The 19604-nt window shown below is 39.0% G+C and overlaps 1 protein-coding gene and 1 pseudogene across 2 annotated transcripts in view; both read right to left on the bottom strand.

Moving 5' to 3' along the window:
• Positions 1 to 799: 799 nt before the first annotated feature.
• Positions 800 to 3539, bottom strand: LOC106734346 (SWI/SNF-related matrix-associated actin-dependent regulator of chromatin subfamily E member 1 pseudogene; annotated as a pseudogene).
• A 13012-nt stretch (positions 3540 to 16551) lies between these two features.
• The window catches only part of TTK (TTK protein kinase), a 56027-nt gene continuing 52974 nt past the window's right edge, over positions 16552 to 19604 (bottom strand). For both annotated transcript variants that reach the window (XM_027769898.1, XM_027769899.1), the window contains exon 21: positions 16552 to 16783. In XM_027769898.1, coding sequence (XP_027625699.1) covers positions 16700 to 16783 — 84 coding nt within the window. In that variant the 3' untranslated portion in view covers positions 16552 to 16699. The remainder of the gene's footprint in view (positions 16784 to 19604) is intronic.

Below are 19604 nucleotides of genomic sequence, written 5' to 3'. Positions count from 1 at the left end.
GGTGGAAAAAATGAGAATATAAAATTGTAAATAAATTATCTCAATTGTATAAATATGGCAAATGCCAAGAATGATTAACTCAGGATGGTGAGATTAGGAGTTATTTATGACTCTTTATACTCTATTTTTTCAAGTAAACTGAGACTATTATAGTAACATTTTTATAAAAAAAGAGAAGGAAATACATCAATGAAAGATTCATAAGAGAAAGGCTCCACTATAGTTGCTTTTCATTTATCTGAAGAGACAAGATGTAGGTGTCAATATATCAGGTTTATTTAGGCTGGGTAAAGTCCCATCAAAGGGAGAAAAAACAGACAGCATACTCAAGCTCTCCCAAACACACAGGTCCAATGTGACTTTTTGATGTACAACTGTAGCCCTTCTGTAAGAATTTCAGTCTGTGTCTCTTTTCAACATCTCCCCCCCACACACACATACCACTAACCACCACCACGCTACCCACCAGATTTTTCTCCAGAGCGGAGGTAGCTAGTTAAGCCATTGTTGCCCTATGACTAATGATTGTTTTCTTCATTTGCGTATTGCTTTTCCCTATATAATATCCTTAAACTAAGTGGAGATTCTGTAACTGGGATCAGTAGAGTTTTAGCTGGATCCTCTGCTCCAATTGATTGAATGCCAACTGTGTCTTTGCCTCATCTTACTGTTACAGTAACAAGAATGTAAATAGTTGCCACAATCACTTCCTTCTTCCTCTCCTGCCTTCAGGAACCTTTCTGACCTTATTTTTGTCTATGTGTTAATTTAGTATGTTTCTAACATAATAGCATACAAATTAGTTCCATAAATCTGTTTTTATGAGCACTCCTAATCTAAAAATCTGAAATCCAAAATGCTCCAAAATCTGTAATTCTTTGAGCACTGATATGATATCACAAGTGGAAAATCCCATATCAGATCTCTTTAATGGGTCACATTTAAATGCTGCAATACAAAAGTGTTGTATGAAATTGCCTTTGGCTATGCGTAAAAAGTATATATGAAACATAACTGAATTTCATGTATAGACTTAGATGTCAAGATAAATATATCTCACTAATATATATGCAAATATTCAAAAATCTGAAAACAAAACAAAAAAATAAATAAAACTGAAACCTGAAACATTTCTGATCCCAAACATTTTAGATAGGGGATACTCAGCCTACACATATACAGTAACACATGTAACACAATAAACTGTATTTATTATTTTAACTACTAAGTATTACGGTAATTAATATAATTACTAACACATTCTCCTTCTACAATATACTTTTCTTCTGGTGGTGAAAGTGGAGAAAGAGACCAGAAAGGAAGAGGAAGGTGGAAGAACCACAGAAATTACTCCAAACTACTTTAAACTTTAGGAAAGAAGCATCAAATAAAAACCCTCCAAAATGATATGGCAAGAAAAAGTAAATACTTTTATTGTCCACATCACACTCAATACACAACTGCTCTAGGAGACAATAAACCACAGGTTAGGTATCCCCTGATTGAAGCACAGGAAGAGGGAATATTGTTCTATCTTCTTGCAGATTTTAATTAGTGCTGCTCTTTGCATATTTTTAGCTCTCTTCCTTCTAGACTCTGTGGTCTTTCCTTTTGTGAGTCTAAATATTGGTACATGCTTGGCAAGGGTATCTGCATGAGCAGTTCTCAATAAAAAATCCAGAATACCAAATTTCTAATGGGCTTTTCTGATATTGTCATCTCGCGGGTATTGTCACAATTTATTACCGGGGGAATTAAGAACACTAGGAGAGGACTCTTAGAAGTCTGTGCCTTGTTACCTCCAGAACATGCCCTGTGCACCTTTTCTCTGCTAATTTTGCTTTGCATCCTTTTACTAGAATAAATCATAGGCATGAATATGGCTATATGCTGATGCTGTGAGTTCTAGTAAATCATCAAACCTGTGTGTGATCTGAAGATCCCAATACAGTAAGAAACCATGAGGCAGAGAACATAAAACAAAACAATGGGTGTCAGAGGCCAGCTGGAGGACCACAATGTTAAGACGCTGTACTCCTAAGCCCAGGACCATATGAGAGGACCAGGTTCAATTCCTGACCCAAAGTGCCTGGTGGAACACATCTGTAATCCCAGTGATTCAGGAGGCTGAGGCAAGAGGATCCATAACACAGCAAGAATCTGTCTTCGGAAACAAGAGAGAGACAAAGTGGTTTCACCTCAAACATTTTAAATACTGTGAATTGTGAGATACAGCAGATAAATCTGCTCTATATGAAATGATTAATGGACTAAATGATGGAATAACACACTGGGGAAAGAGCAACATACCATGAAAGAAGAACAGGCAAGTTTGAAAAAGAATCAAATGGAATCTTGAAAAATGAAAACACTTGAAAGAGATAGAATTTTTAAGAATCAAGAAGATACATGATTCCATAGATAACACAACACATCCCAAACAAGCCATGCCTTCTTACCCATTCTGGGGGCTCTCTTCAAGGTGTGTCTCCTGTCTCTATCGACATGCTCTCAGCATCTTTCTTTTCCTAGGGCTTGTTTGCCCTTCACTCTTCTTAGGATCCATCCTGCTATGACTACACTGGGCTTACGCTGCCGCCTCCTCCCTTTCCTCCTGCCTTTTGAGGGCCTGTTCCCCTGCCTGTGCAATCTCAGTTGCAATTTTTTTTTTTTGAGAGGTTTTTGCTATAGGGAATGGGCACTCGCCAGAAAGATGGAGAGACAGAAAGCGAGAAATCACCCCCCAGGGGGGATGGCCATGCCACAATCCCTTCTCCTCCATTCTCCTCTCGGGATCTTGGGCACACACACACACGTGCACCTGGCGTGAGTTTAAGCCACTGGGTCTGGGTCTCGAACCACGGTGGACTATGTGGCAGTCCAGCGACATAGCCATTATGCCAACGGCTGGTCCCCAGACTGCACAACCTTTTAAATTCATTGTTAAATGAATCCATGCTTTCCAAGAATTTCTTCTTTTCCTGGTGTCATTCTTCTATTTGAGGAAGTTCAGCTTCCAGTTTTCACTGACAAGCTATTAAGGACTGGACCTGCCACTTGAGGACCTGCATTCTAGCTGTTGTGATGACTGAAGGGACATCTGGCACCACGCTCTAAGGATCTCGCTGATGCGGCAGTGGTTCCTCTGGAAGCACAGATTCACACAGATTCATTGTATTCCATCTTTTCTGCTTCGTATTCGTTTAAACATTTTTGTTTCTCTTCATCAGTGAGATCTTGCCACATGCCACCAATAATCTTACCAGTGTCCCAGAATTTCAGGTCAGGGTTGGAAGCCTTTACTTGGTCCCAGACTCTTCTGCTGTATCTCATGTAGGGCATCAGCGGCTTATTTGGTGGCTTTGGGGACTTTGGAATCATAATACCAGAGGACAGCCTGATCCGGCTGTTGGTGTGCGGGTTCCCTCACAGCCTGTGGTTGTTGTAGGTGCCATGACTGTATGGACTGTACCCCACAAACCCTGTGTGCTGGGCATTTGTGTTGCAGGAGCTGGGGGATAAGATGGTCTTTTTGACATTTTGGAAGATTAAGTTCTCTGTTTTATAAGAATGAATCTGAGAGGCTGTGGACAAAGAAGTCTCCCCAAATCATTTTTTAAAGTCAGTCCCAAAATCAGTGTGAGAAAGAAAAATTACAGGCCAGTGTACTTCATTAACATAGGCACAAAAATCCCAAACAACTTTATCAGCAAAATGAATCCAACACTGTGGTAATTGCAAAATAAATGGTTCCAAATTCTTCCTGTCCCTGTAGGTTCACTCTCTGACTAACTGTCGCTTCTCCCTTTGAGAGGTGGAGCCTATCTCACCAATCCTTAAATCTGGGGTTGAGCATGTGATTTCCTTTGGCCAATGGGACATCAGCCAATATAAAATGCACAGCCGCTTATACGCCCATGTTTTCCCTGCCCTATTCTTATGCTAAAACCTCTCTACTTAGCCTCCTGAAGGGGAGGTCTCTATAGACAGGTGGACTTGCTGTCCAGGTGCAGGAAATGTAGCCAGTTGACAGTTTTCTGCTATCAGTTTCTTCAGGTCCCCTGGCTAGGACATCCTGTATCATTCATCTTGATTGAATGAAGTGTGTATATAAAGACTGGCCATTTCAGCTTGGGCCTGAGATGAGCAATGTTCACTGCAGAGGTCCTGACCATGTGCACCAAGACTTTGTGGACCCTGTATCACAGTTTACCTTCTCCTTCTGCACAATCTGGCTTCTTCTCTTTCACAATATTGATTCCTAACAAAATCTTGCACCTCAAACTCCATCTCAGCATTTGCTTCTGGAGAACTCTACTTACACCAAGCCTCCAGCTACCTCAGTCATCTCAGCTATTCCAGTTGAGGTCCTGCACATGAGAGTGAGGCCATCCTGGGTCATCAGTGACAGCTGAGCCAGCCCCAACTTAAAAAACCAACGAGCCAACTCAGATAATCTTGAAAAAATAACAAGATTTGTTGTCATTTAAAAATGTTAAGCATTAAAGTGATTCATTATGTAATAAAAGCTGGTTGGTGCAACCAGTATATTAAAAAGGTAATACGAGGGACCAGCAGATGGCATAATGGTTACGTAGCTGGACTCCCACATAGTCGACCGTGATTGGAGTCCTAGGACCAGCAGATGGCATAATAGTTACATCGCTGGACTCCCACTTATCCACTATGATTGGAGTCCTGGGCCTAGTGGATTAAAACTCATACCCAGCACATGCACATGTGAAGCCAAAATCCCAAGAGGAGAATGGAGGAAAGATCACAGTGTGGTCACAGCACCCTGGGGAGGGGGGGTGACTTCTTGCTTTCTGTCTGTCTCTCTGGCAAGTATATGCACGCTGTAGCAAAAATTTCTCTTTTAAAAAAAGAAAAAAGATAATATGAAAGTCGTATTTACTCTAGAGTCTGCAGAAGAGTAAGCATTTAAAAAGCTATGCCATTCATGATGCTAACAACTTAAAAAAGAGGAAAACATGTTATTCCTATAGAATTAGACTAACAAAAAATAATAAAGATAATCTTTCACTACTAAAAAGCAATACAAAAGACCTTTTAGTAAAATAGGAATAGAAATAGGGACCAGCAGATGGTGTGATGGTTATGTTGCTGAACTCCCACAGTTGACCGTAGCTCAAGTCCTGGATCTGGCAAGTTAAACTCATGCCAGGGGCCAGGAGGTGGTGTGGTGGTTAAGACTCTGGACACGCCCTCATGGCCGGCCCCGGGTCAAGGCCCAGACCTAGCAGCTTGCTTTCTCTCTCTCTCTCTGTGTCTCTCTGGTCAAATTAAAATGAATGAATAAAGTTAAATAACTTGAAAAAAAAAACCAAAACAAAAAACAAAAAACCTCATGCCAGGCGTGTGTGCATACATGCCCAAAATCCCAAGAGGAGAATGGAGGTGAAGGGACTGCAGCATGGCCAAACCCCTGGGGTGTGATTTCTCACTTTGTCTCTCTCTGTTTTTCCAGTGAGCAGATACACCCTATAGCAAAAATCTCTCTTAAAAAAAATAGGAATAAAAAGACACTTTCTTTTTTCTTTTAAAGTTTATTCATCATTTATTTTAATTTGATGAGACACATACAGAGAGAGAGAAAGAGAGAGAGAGAGAGAGAGAGAGAGAGAAAGTGAGAAAGCCACCAGGTCCAAGATTTAAACCATGGTTGGCCATGTGGGAGTGTCCAGCACCTTAACCACCATGCCACATACTGGTCCCAAAAAAAGGCACTTTCTTTTTAAAAGTTTATTTCTTGAGAGAGAGAGAACGATAAAGAGAGAAAACACACACTCCCACCAGAGTCCCACACATCTCACACCCTTGCCTAGCCTGTGCAGATCACAGGTACACAGGCATGTGCAGTAGGAGGCCCGGAGGTGCAAAGGCAGTGCCCTCCCATGGGGATCCAGTTGCATTACCACTGTGTCAACACCTGGCCCCAGAAAGGCACTTTTATTATTAGCTTTTAACACTATGAAGGTGTATTTCAAAAACCTTAATAGGGCCAGGTGTTAGTACAGCGGCAATGCAACTGGACCCACACAGTCCTGGGTTCACATCCTAGGCACTCTCTGAGCACAAGTGTATTCTTTTTTTTTTTTTTTGAGAGGTTTTTCACTATAGGGCATGTGCACTCGCCAGACAGACAGAGAGAGACAGAGAGAAAGTGAGAAATCACCCCCCAGAGGGGATGGCCACGCCGCAATCCCTTCTCCTCCATTTTCCTCTCGGAATCTTGGGTACGCATGCACATACGCCCAGCGTGGGTTTTAAGCCACCGGGTCCGGGACACAAACCGCGGTCGACTACGTGGGAGTCCAGCGACATAGCCATTACGCTAACTGCTGGTTCCCAGCACATGTGTATTCTTTGATCTAGGCCAGCTGCGAATGAGTGGGTGGTGGCATAAAGACCCTGCTGGAAGTCTCTAGCTCTTGCTAGCTCTTTCTCTGTGTGTCAAGAAAGCAATAAATGAATGCATTCTAAAAAAACTGTTTATTGAATATATGAGAAATATCACAGGTGAGATTAATCACACTCTTCATTCAAAACAAAACCTCAAACAAGAATTAATTGAATGGTGATAGATACATTAGTAGCACGTCCTTCAAAATGAAGAACCAACACAAATCTTTATTTTTATTCAAGTAGTTTCTAAATGGAGGTCTTAGAAGAGGGAGCAAGAAAATAGGACATGTTTGATGGGGGAAAAAAAGCCATCCTCATTTATAGATGACATGATTATTTATATAGAAAACCCTAGACTCTTTAAATTATGAGAAACGTTACGAGTTTTGGAAAGTGACTGGCTATAAACTAAATACACAAAACCCAATCAAGTGTTATAAAATAGCAACAAAAAGGAAATATAATTTTTAAGACACCACTACAATAGCAATAGAACTAAAAGTACCTAAGACTAAATCCAACAACAGATGTGAAAGACATGTAGAGAAAACAATTACAGAGTTTACTAAAAGATATTTAAAGAGACCCTAATAAATTGAGAAATATACCATGTTCATAGGTGAAAAGATACTAACATAAAAATGTCAATTATCTCTAAATGGTCTTTTTACTCTATGCAAACGGAAGTAGTCCCTGGCCAGTCAAAGATGTGGTGATTAAGTGGCTGGATCCCATGGGTGGTTCTCCCTACTCCCTACAACCTGGCAGCTTGAAAATCACACCAACTACATGTGTGTGTATGCCCAAAATCCTGAGAGAATGGAGAAGGGATTGAGGCATGGTCATCCTCCAGGAGATGTTTTTTCACTTTCCCTCTCTTTCTCTCTCTCCCTCCAGTTAACACACACATTCAATAGCAAAAAGTGATTAAAAAAAAAAAAAAAAAGAAAGTACAATTTCAACATAAAGGGCTAAAAATAACCAATACTCCCTGAGGTATTATTATTTTCAATATAATAACTGATTCTGACTGTGGGTTAATAACTATAATATGAAGAGCATTTACAAGGGGGAAAAGACAATCCAAAAATGAATATGAAACACATGAATACCAGAGAGGAATAAACTGGCCTTTCAGTGATTAATAAAAAACTGAATGATCAATAAACATATGACAAGAAGCCCAACCTCATTTTATGTAAGTATGTGTTAGAGAGAGACAAAGAGACAGACAGCAGGAAGAGGAAAATGCATCCCCCATGGGGAATTGTCAGACCACCATCCTTTCTCCTTTAGTTCTCCCTTCTTTTGGGATTTTGAGCATGTAGGCAAATGTGTCAGGTATGTTTCTCAAGCCACCGAATGCAGGACTAGAACTGTGTACTCAGCCATGTGGAATCTGGTTCCCTTAACCCCAGGCCACAGAGCCAGCTCAGTCCAACCTCATTTTTAAATGGAAAAAGTAAAGTCACAGCAAAAATATCATTTTATACTCAAGAGGTAGTAACTTACATATGGGAGCTATGAAACATGGACAAGTGTTTTAGCATTATTTTTAAAAATCAAAAACTTGAAAGTACAACAGGACCAGCAGTCAGCGTAATGGCTATGTCGCTGGACTCCCATGTAGTTGACCGTGGTTCAAGTCCCAGACCTGGTGGCTTAAACTCACACTGGGCGCGTGTGCGTGCATGCCGAAGATCCCGAGAGGAGAATGGAGGAGGAGGGATTGCGGCATGGCCATCCCCCCTGGGGCATGATTTCTCGCTTTCCGTCTGTCTCTCTCTGTCTGTCTGGTGAGCACACGCGCCCTATAGCAAAAACCTCTCAAAACAAAAAACAAAAAACAAAAAACACTTGAAAGTACAGAAATGTCTGTTAACAGCAGAATAGATAAACTTATGATAAATCCACTCAATGAAATTTTGCAGTATTATATATTAGTTTAGAATAAATATAGAAATATGCATATAAGTTCATTGAGTGAATACTGAGAGAAAAGCATGTCCTAGAGGACTATATACATTATAATGTCATTTTTCTTAGATTCTGAAACAAGCAAAACATAACACACATGGCAGAATGTCTCCCTAGTTAATATCTGCCTGGTAGAATATTTCTTGTGCTTTACTTTTCAGATTTCTTAGGATGTATGCTTTTAGCTTTTATTTACATATGAAAACTTAAGAATTTAAATCACTAAAGTCAATTTAAAAATTAATTCTTTGCAGGAGAAATCTTGCATTTCATTCTAATGCAACTGGAAGAATGTCAGAATCATGTGGACATATTTAAAAGCTCTGAGTGTTTAACAAGGTGGTTTCATCTCAGATATTGCTGGTGTGGCAGCCATATTGCCACATTGTGTTAACAATCACTAATTGTTTAGCAATCAGGAAGTGATATTTTTTATTTTTTTTGTTTTATGACAGTAGATGAGAGACTTAAAAGCACTCTTTGTTTTCTAAAAGTTTGCTACAGGGTACATGTGCTTGCCAAAGAGAGAGAGGGAATGAAAGAAGAAAATGAGAATGTACTCCCAAGTAGATGGCCACAACACAAATCCTCATTCTATTCTCAAGATTTGGGGCACACATGTGTCCTGTGTTTTTAAACTGCTGGGTCTAGGATTCAAACTGCATGGTTGGCCATGTGGGATCTGGGTGCCTTAATCACCAGGCCGCCAGCTGGCCCCAAACAGTAATTTTTCACCAGAATAGTTGAGCCTGCAAGCGCCACACTTACAAGTAATAAACTCACTGTCAATAATAAGCAGCCTGGGAGTGCCCCCAATTGGATATAAAATATCAAGTCATTTATCTTCTTTGCTAATCTCTTAGTCCTGTACGTCATGTTTCAGCAAAAGTAGCTGAAACTTCTGAATCTAGCTATTTGCATTGGGCATTTTGTTTATCACAACTCAAAAGATAAAATGCACTACTGAGGGTTGAATTCTCATTTTTTCTCAGGTTACAGTAAAATAGCATAACCTTTTTTTCATTGTAGTTTGAATTTAACCTCTTCCTCTGAACCAGCTTGTGGACTAAAGACTGAACTTTTTAAAAAAAATAATCATTTTATTTACATTTATTTATTTATTTAAATTTGACTAGAGAGGGACAGAGCGAGAGAAGAGCAACAGAGACACAAAGAAGGAAAAATGAGAAAGCAAGCCGCCAGGTCTGGGACTTGAACTGCGGTTGGCCATGTGGGAGTCCTTAACCACCATGTCACCTGCCAGTCCCAAGACTGAACATTCTTAAAACCAGACAAATAAGACTCTTAGCCTTCACACCCCACCTGAGAGACCTGTCTAGCCTCCTGCAGCTACCCTCTAAGCCAGGAGTCTGTAGGACCGAGAGGTATAGGCGAGGAAGCAGTGCTTGATGTGACATCCTGGCAGTCCTGGCCAGGCTGCTTCCAGGACCTCCATAGGCTCCTTCTTAAGCCAGCCCTTCTGGACTCAAAACATACCCTGGGATGCTCACCTTTAGGTCCAAGGGACGTTTCAAAAGAAGGGGTGTTTTCCTATTTAAGTTGGTGCTCAACCAAATTTTAAAAGTTCCCCAGTTAAGTCTAAACGTCTAGTGAGCAGTTCCAGGATGAGCAGGGAGTTGCACTTTGGAGGCCCTGAGCAGAGGGATAGGCCACTGCATTTAGTATATTCTGGATCTTTCACACTATTAAGAAAGATGCTGAGTAGTAAACTGCACATGAACATTGATTCTGAATACCTAGAAAACAATAACCAGTTACGCTTATCTGTATTTCCCCTTATTCAGAGCTTTTACATGTACAGTGATCACCATCTTATTTCATAGAAATACTTCTGATTCTAGGCATGCTCTCAAAATATTCCTTCTGTACATAACAAGTCATTTAAGGCTATTTAAGGCCTGTGGCTACTACATACCAACAGAAGTTCTCTGCTTTAAACTGGGAATGGGCGTATTTCTCAGGCATGAATGTATGTTAACTTAAATGTGAATACAGTTATGGTAATAAAATATTAAAAATTTTAATTTCCTAATTTTTAAAAGTTAGTCAGCAATCAAGGGACCAGCAGTTAGTGTAATGGCTATGTCGCTGGATTCCCACATAGTCGACCGCGGTTCAAGCCCCAGACCCAGTGGCTTAAGCTGGGCGCATGTGCATGCGTGCCCAAGATCCTGAGAGGAGAATGGAGAAGGGATTGCAGCATGGCCATTCCCTGGTGGTGGTGGGGGGTGATTTCCTGCTTTCTGTCTCCCTGTCTCTGTCTGGCGAGTGCACGCGCCCTATAGCAAAAAACCTCTCCAAAAAAAAATTAGTCAGCAATCAAGTAGAGACTCAAATAGCTTAAAATAATAAATTGCAAGTAACTTCAGATTATTGCCTTATTTGCTTGATAAATGTACTATTTAAAAATATAGATTTATTTGTTAATAAAAGGACAAAATGGAGATTTCTGGGGCCACTGTGATACTGAAAAATGAATTATACTCATTAAATTTGGAAAGCCTTATAATGTTAGCTTACTAACTGTATGCTTATATCCAATGGCATTTATGATTAAACACTAGAAAACAGCGTATAGTTAAAGATAGCTATTATGAAAACAAGAAACCACTGTTAAGAGCACTCTTATGAAAGGAAGAGTTTTTCCTTTACTTCCTTTCTCCAACCTCCACAAGACAACAAAGAGCCCTGACTTTCCCATGGGGTGGCCCACGTCGAAAATTTAGTCCTGACTGTAGCAGGTATTCTAGTAGCCAGCTAGAGACACCGTGAATCTCGAAGAGTTTCAGTGGCTTCCAATGCATCCTTTGGATTCATCAGTCTGAAACTGCATGTTGATGGAGGGCTTGGGTGGCCTGGGTGGGGGGTGATTTCCTGCTTTCTGTCTCCCTGTCTCTGTCTGGCGAGTGCACGCGCCCTATAGCAAAAAACCTCTCCAAAAAAAAATTAGTCAGCAATCAAGTAGAGACTCAAATAGCTTAAAATAATAAATTGCAAGTAACTTCAGATTATTGCCTTATTTGCTTGATAAATGTACTATTTAAAAATATAGATTTATTTGTTAATAAAAGGACAAAATGGAGATTTCTGGGGCCACTGTGATACTGAAAAATGAATTATACTCATTAAATTTGGAAAGCCTTATAATGTTAGCTTACTAACTGTATGCTTATATCCAATGGCATTTATGATTAAACACTAGAAAACAGCGTATAGTTAAAGACAGCTATTATGAAAAAAAGAAACCACTGTTAAGAGCACTCTTATGAAAGGAATAGAGTTTTTCCTTTACTTCCTTTCTCCAACCTCCACAAGACAACAAAGAGCCCTGACTTTCCCATGGGGTGGCCCACGTCGAAAATTTAGTCCTGACTGTAGCAGGTATTCTAGTAGCCAGCTAGAGACACCGTGAATCTCGAAGAGTTTCAGTGGCTTCCAATGCATCCTTTGGATTCATCAGTCTGAAACTGCATGTTGATGGAGGGCTTGGGTGGCCTGATCCTCTTGGTCACTGCCATCCAGCTTTGGTTGCTTCAACTCCTCCCCTGGAAGCCATACTCACCTATCTAAGCCTGCTTTGCCTCTCTCAGCAGATGGGCTCATGTACCACTGCACGAGAAAGTTGTGGCTACCAGGTTTTAAACTCCCAGCCACCTATCCATTTCTAGTCTTGGTAGAAAATAATTTTTCTCCTGCTCAAGACTAATCCTTTACTAGGCTTCTTTATTTCATCACCTTCTCTCCTGAATCTTCAACTTCTCTCTACAATGACTTCTTTATAGACTATACAAGTGGAGTATCTCTAACTTGACATTCCCAAGGCTGAAATTTCTTAAGTGCTGACATAATGCCACAATGGAAAATTCCACACCTGACCTCATGTGAGTGGTTGCAGTCAAAACACCATTATACAAAAAGTATTTTATAAAATTAACTTCTGACTATGTGTAAGGTATATATAAAACACAAATTTTATGTTTAGATTTGGATCCCATTGCCAAGATATCTCATTATATATATACAAATATGTCAAAATCTGAAATATTTCTGGTCCAAGTATTTTGGTTAAGGAATAATCAACCTGTAATATGTTCAAACCTATCCTAGGAGAACAAAAAAATATACAAAAAACCCGACAGGCTCAAAGCCTTCTTTATCCAGCTAATGACTTCCAACTATTAAATATTTCTTAAATTATCTCTTGGGGTTGATATCATTGACCACTCTCCGCTTAAAGTTCTGAACCCTGGTAATTTCCATATTGGTCAGGGTTCTTTCCATTGTAAGTAGAAGAAACTTACCTCTTTCTAAAGCAAAAAGGCAGACTCTATTTGCTCATGTAACTAAAACATTCCAGTACAGAAGGAAAATATGAAAATGAGAACAAGATTCAGTCTTTAATCTCTAAGATCTGCATTTCTCCATTTTGGGCTTTTCCCCAAAAAACTCCTGTTACATCTTGCTACCTTCAAATCTAGAGAAAACAAGGATTCTCTTTACCAGTAGCTGCAACAAAAGTTCTGAAATTGCATCCTACTGGCCAGTCTCATGCCCAGACTGAGATGACAACTCCACCCCTGTCAAGCGAACAGGGACAAAAGGACAGTTCACCAAGGAAATATCAGGGTGCTCCTGCTAAAAGTGGAAATAAATGGCAGATAAACAAAACCACATGCACACATAGTAGCTACTTCAGCTTCTGAGATATTGCCTTGGGGATCAGTGGGTGGAGTGGTGAAGGCTCTGGACACTCCCACATGGCTGACCAAGGTTCAAGTCCCAGACCTGGTGGTTTGTTTTCTCTTTTTCCCTCCCTCTCCCTCTCTCTCCCTCCCTCCCTCCCTCTCTCTCTCTCTCTGGTTACATTAAAATAAATGAATAATAAAATTAAACAAATAATTCTAATTAAAAAATGAAATATTACCTAGTTTTCTACTTTTCTTTCTCCAGGTCTATCCTTCCCAATGCTAGTGTCCTTCAGCATTTTTTCCATAGTTCTCCTTTCATCTTATTATATTCTAATAGTGGGACATTTTTGGGCCACACTTTTTTTTTTTAAATTAATTAATTTATTATTTTTTTGAGAGATTTTCACTGTAGGGCGCGTGCACTCGCCAGACAGAGAGAGACATAGAGACAGAAAGCGAGAAATCACCCCCCAGGGGAGATGGTCACGCTGCAATCCCTTCTCCTCCATTCTCCTCTCGGGATCTTGGGCATGCACGCACATGTGCCCGGCGTGAGTTTTTTAAGCCACCAGGTCCGGGACACGAACCGCGGTCGACTACGTGGGAGTCCAGCGACATAGCCATTACGCTAACTGCTGGTTCCCGGGCCACAATCTTTTTGAGAGCATCGTTTAATGGCTATATATACAAAGACAAATGCATTAAACAGCTTACAAGCAATTTCAAGAGGTTAGTGCACTTTCTGAGCCTAGCCAGACTTTACACTAGAAAACCCGGTTTGTTCTTTTTCCCAGATTGGTCCACTTTTTTGGACTCTACTTAAAAGCATTATGATTTTTTTTAAAAAAAACTTTACATTTAATAAACATGGTATTTTACAATTGCCAAAGGTTACTGTACTCACCAGAGAGAGACAGAGAGGAGAAGGAGAAAGCACTCTTCCCCACCCCAGTGGAGTATGGTCAGACCACAATCCCTTCTCCATTTCTCCTTTCAAGATTTTTTGGCATACATGCACACACATCTAGTGTGCCCACGCAGTCAGCTATGTGGGATCCAAGTGCCTCAACCACACAACTGAGTAGCACTCAAGTTGCCTTCAAAAAACAATATTGTCAAGGGGCATATGTGGGATAAATCTTTCACTTACAGGTAGGATTTTTTACCATGTGTTTTCCATTGGCAGGTTTGTCAAACGTCAGCTAGTTACCTATTAATTACATTAACTTCAAACCAACAACCCTGAAAACTGATAATAATAGTTAAAAATTTGGGAATCAAGAAATAAAAAACAAGATGCAGACTGAGAGAAATTATCTGCACAAGATGTTTGCTAAAGGACTATTATTTAAAACATACAACTCTTAAGCCTAAACAGTAAGAAAATGAACAACCAAACTAAAAAAATGGATAAAGGTGCTCAGCATTTGATGTCATTAGAGAAATGAAAATTAAAACAAGATATCATCACACAACCTAATCAAAGGACCAAAAATCAAAACACAGATAACATCAAGTGCTGAGGAGCATGAAGAACAGATACTCTCATTCTTTGCCAGTAGGCATACAGAATGAAACAGCCACTCTGGACAATAGTGTAGTAGCTCCTTACAAACCTATCACTTCTACCACATAGTCCAGGAATCATGCACCAAAGCATTTACCTGAAGGAGTTGAAAACTTATGTACACCACACCTGCACACATATGTTTATAGCAGCTTTATTCATAACTGCCAAAGCTTGGAAGTAACAAAGATGTCTTTCAACAGGTGAATGGATAAACTGGTACATCCAGACAATGGAACATTATTAAGTGTTACAAAGAAATGAGCTACCAAACCATGAAAAGACATGGAGGAAACTTAAACATGCATCACTGAATAAAAGAAAGCAATCTGAAAAGTCTACATAATGTATGAGTCCAACTATACAAAGTTTTGAAAACCTTTGGAAACAGTAAAAATATCAGTGGTTGCCATGGGAGGGAAGGATGAACAGGCAAAACACAAAGGATTCTAAGGGCAGTGAAACTGTTCTGTATACTATAATGATTGATACATGTCATTACACAGTTGTCAAAATCCATAGGATGTATAACAAGTGAAGCCTATGTAAACTATGAATTTTATGTAATAATGCCGTGTCAGTGTAGGTTTACAGATCGTAACACTGTGGTATGGAATATTGATGTTGGAGATGCTGATGACAGAAATTATACATGTATGGTGGCAGGGTATATATAAGAATTTTCTATGTTCAATTTTTCTGTGAACATGAAACTGCTCTAAAAAATAAAGTCTATGAAAATCTCTAAAAAACAAGTAGAATATCCAGCAGCAGTGGCACAGTGGTAACAACACTCCATCATGCCAGAGCCACAAGGGAAGGTTCCAAGTTTATGTCCTGAGGTCTCCCTGTATACAGTAGGTACAAGCCTATGTCCATGAACTAGGTTGGCTGAGGCTGCCTGCTGGTAGATTACAGTGCATAGACCCTACTGGGGGTGTACCTCTGTCTAGGAAGAAATAAACTTTGAAACAATGGCAAAAGAACAGAGTGTGACAAACTTTTTTTTTTTTTTTAAATTAACAGAGGGCATGTGTGCCCACCAGAAAGAGACAAAGAGATGGGGATGGAAAGGAGAAAAGCACCCTCTAATGGGGTATGGTCACATAGCAATCCTCCATTTCTCCATCCTGTCAGAATTTGGGGCACATGTGCTCAGCTTGGTTTTCAAATGATCAGGGTGAGGATTCTAACAAAGGCTGGCCATGTGGAATATGGCTCCTTTAATGACTGCACTAAGGGGTCAGTCCTGTGATAACCTTCAACTAGTAAAGCCCAAGTTATACAAACTTAGATTTAATCAAGAGATAGTGGGGCCACGTTTATAGCTACCCTTTATCAAGCAAGACATACAATGAAGGTTATCGAAGAATTTAGCATGATACTCTCTAAACACCAAAAGCCATAGAAACTATGAAGAATCAAAGAGAGAAGTGACAGAGCCAAGTGAAGTCTAACACTATGGACTGTACCAGTGCCATAAATGATTAAAAATGTATCTTAGAACTCAAACTCTTTGGGATTTTTCTTTTTCAAAGTTAATTTACTCAGGTCTACTCCCAAGGTTTCCCTTAGTCCAATTTTTATTAATTAAGAACTTTGTTGCTATGCCAATAATACATTTGTTAGAAGAATATAATTTTATAACTTTAAAGTTTTAGTGTCATTTTATGCTACAAAGTTTTATTTACACAGTTCTTCAGAATGTACTTCAGTTGTCTACCCACTGTGAAATGCTATCAAATAGATTAGATTTATAGAAAAGCATAAAACAGAGAAAACAGTTCTACAATATATACAATGTCATCAGTGGTTATTATTTTCACAGTTTTCTTCTCTCATAATCTACTGAATTTTCTTGCTGATAACATCTACAGTTTTCTTCGATGATAATCTACTGAATTTTCTTGCTGATAACATCTCAGTGAAGTTGTCTTCAAGAGTAGATTTCCACAGAGAATCAAGAAAATAACAGTCAAATATATACTGACAGTGCTGACAATTCATAAGTGGCTGCAGATCATTTTGTTTCCCACTTTTTTTCAAAAGCCTTGGATGATGAAGAGTCATGGTTTTCAACACTACTATAGCGCTCGTACAAAGTCTGAAATTAAAAACACAAATCTGTTTTGTAATTTTTTTAGTTCAATGTATTCTATGATTAGTAAAGTAATTCCATCTATTCTAAATATAAATTTATTTCTCTCTTATTCTTAAATTGGAGTAATTGTTTTATAAACTATTGTAGATAAGAATTTTTAAAAGTTATTTATTTAATTTCATTTATTACTATTATTTTTCAATTTGACTAGAAAAAGGGAAAGTGAAAAAGCAAGCCACCAGGTCCAGAAATCTAACCATGGTCAGCCACATTGGGGAGTCTAGTGCCTTAATCACCATGCCACCTGTCAGCCCTTATAAAAAAGAATTTTAACTCCTAGCTTAGTCTTAACAATATCATGTGATGCAGTTCCAATATATAAAATACAGTCATCAGAAAACTTAATATATATTATTTAAATATCAGATGATATTTAAACTAATGAACACGACATTAAAAATGGTTACATAAGGGGACCAGCAGTTAGTGTAATGGCTATGTCACTGGACTCCCATGTAGTTGACTGTGGTTCGTGTCCTGGACCCTGTGGCTTAAAACTCATGCCGGGCACATGTGTGTGTGTGTGCCCAATATCCCGAGAGGAGAACAGAGGAGAAGGGATTGCGGTGTGGCCATCCCCCCGGGGGGGGATTTCTCGCTTTCTGTCTCTGTCTGGCGAGCGCACGGGCCCTAATAGCAAAAACCTCTCCAAAAAAAAAAAAAAAAAAGTTACATAAGGACTAGAAGATGGTGTAACGGTTACATCACTGGACTCCCATGTAGTCAACCACAGTTCGAGTCCCAGAGCTCAGCAGTTTAAAATTCATGCTGGGATGCATGTATGTGATGTATGTGTGCGTGCATGGCCAAGATCGCAAGAGAAGAATGGATTGTGGTATGGCTATCCCTCCTGCAGGGGGTAATTTCTTGCTTTCTGTTTCTCTGTCTCTCTCTGTTCTCTGAAGAGTGCACACAGCTTATAGCAAAATTCGCTCTCAAAAAAAAAAGTCATATATAAGTAAATGTAATGAGGTATGTTTAAAATCTATGTATTTTTAAACGTTTTTTCTTAAGAATTATTTATCACTATTCTTTTAACTTATTGCAGTCATCAGAAAGAAAGAGAGAGAGAAATCAAGCTGCCAGGTCTGAGATCAAACTGTGGTCAGCCATATGAGAGTTCAGTGCTCTAACCACCACGTCATTGCTTGCCCCTAAAATCTATGTATTTAAAAACAGTATATAAGCTGGTACCAGCAGATGGAGTAAAGGTTACGTTGCTGGACTCCCACATGGTCAACCACTGTCTGAGTCCCAGGCCTGGCGGCATCAAACTCATACCAGGCACATGTGCACGCAAAATCCTGAGAGAAGAATGGAGGAGAAGGGACTGTGGGGTGCCCATCCCCACTGGGGGTGATTTCTTGCTTTCTGTCTTTCTCTGTCTCTCTGGCGAGCACACACTCCCTGTAGCAAAAATCTCTCTTAAAAAAAAATAAAGCCTTAGCTGACATCAAACTTATGAAGATAACCAACACCCTTCCCCTCAAGGAACATATAACTTCAGTGATAAAGGTAACTAATCCACTTCAATTTAATTCATAAAAAGTTCTGAATGATATTTTGGTATAAATTTAAAACAGACATTTGGAATACAGAACAATTACAAAACAGATTTTATTCAATTTGAACTCCTAAAGTCAATCACTTTGTTATAGCAATTAAGAAATTTTAAGAAAACATTTACCTTATATCATACAAATATAGATATAATCATGAATGTATAGTAAATTCCTTTGAAAACCTCTCCAAGTTCTTGGAACTCTTACTGACTTTAACCCTACCCAGAGAGATAAAAGTACTTTGTTGAAACTATCATAACTTTATATTAATGTTATAGCTGAAATATATGAGCAGTAGCTGCTTGGTAGCTAAATTGAGCTATAATGTTAATAAGCATTCACAGGGCTAGCAAAATGACTAAGGAGTTGATGATAGTGAGACCCCAAAATCATAGTATAGATAAAAACAGATACTGGGAGGCCAAATGCTTAAGATATGTGCTTTGAGAAATGTAATGATTGGTATATCAGCTTTGTAGAAGCTATTATATTTGACAAATATTGCAACTTCTCTAAGTAGTTTTAATTTAAAAATTGGCTAGAAGGTATGAATTAAAAAACTTAAAAATGGTATTGAGTGGGGGCCTGGAGGCACTGGACTTCCACACAGCCAACAACCATTCAAGTCCCAGAACTTGCAGCTTGCTTTCTCATTCTCTTTCTCTCTAGTGAGTACATGTTCCCCATAGCAAATTTAAAAATAATAATAATAATAATAATCAATAAAATTAAATAATTCTTTAAAGAAAGATATTGAGCTAAAAAACAGATCCCGATATTAAATTTATTCTAGTTGAGACCTAACAACAATGTTTAGAATGTACCTTATGACAATCTACTCGGAACTGTGTTTTTTGTATAATAAGAATACAAATCAAATCAATCTAATCTATAGTAAAAGCACATGTTAAATATTTACATGTAGAAACATACTTCATAATTGACATGACTAGGCTAACTTTTGTTTGGATAATCAAATCAAATGTTTAACTCACTAAACTATAAAAAGCAGTTAAAATCAGCAGAGAGAATAAATTATTTACTTTAGCAGCTTTCAAAATGGAGTTAGGAGAATTCAGACCAACCAGCTGGCCTAGAACATGTTTCATTTCTTCAGTAGTTCCCTTAGTCACCTGGTTACCTATAAAATAAATGTAATTAGTGACACTCAGGTACCAATAAGATAAGATGTGAGTCTATCA

Source organism: Tupaia chinensis, unplaced genomic scaffold (assembly GCF_000334495.1).
Source record: "Tupaia chinensis unplaced genomic scaffold, TupChi_1.0 Scaffold000097_1, whole genome shotgun sequence".
Lineage (NCBI taxonomy): Eukaryota > Metazoa > Chordata > Mammalia > Scandentia > Tupaiidae > Tupaia > Tupaia belangeri.
The sequence above is the reverse complement of the archived record's forward strand: the minus strand, read 5'-3'. Positions and strand labels throughout refer to the sequence as shown.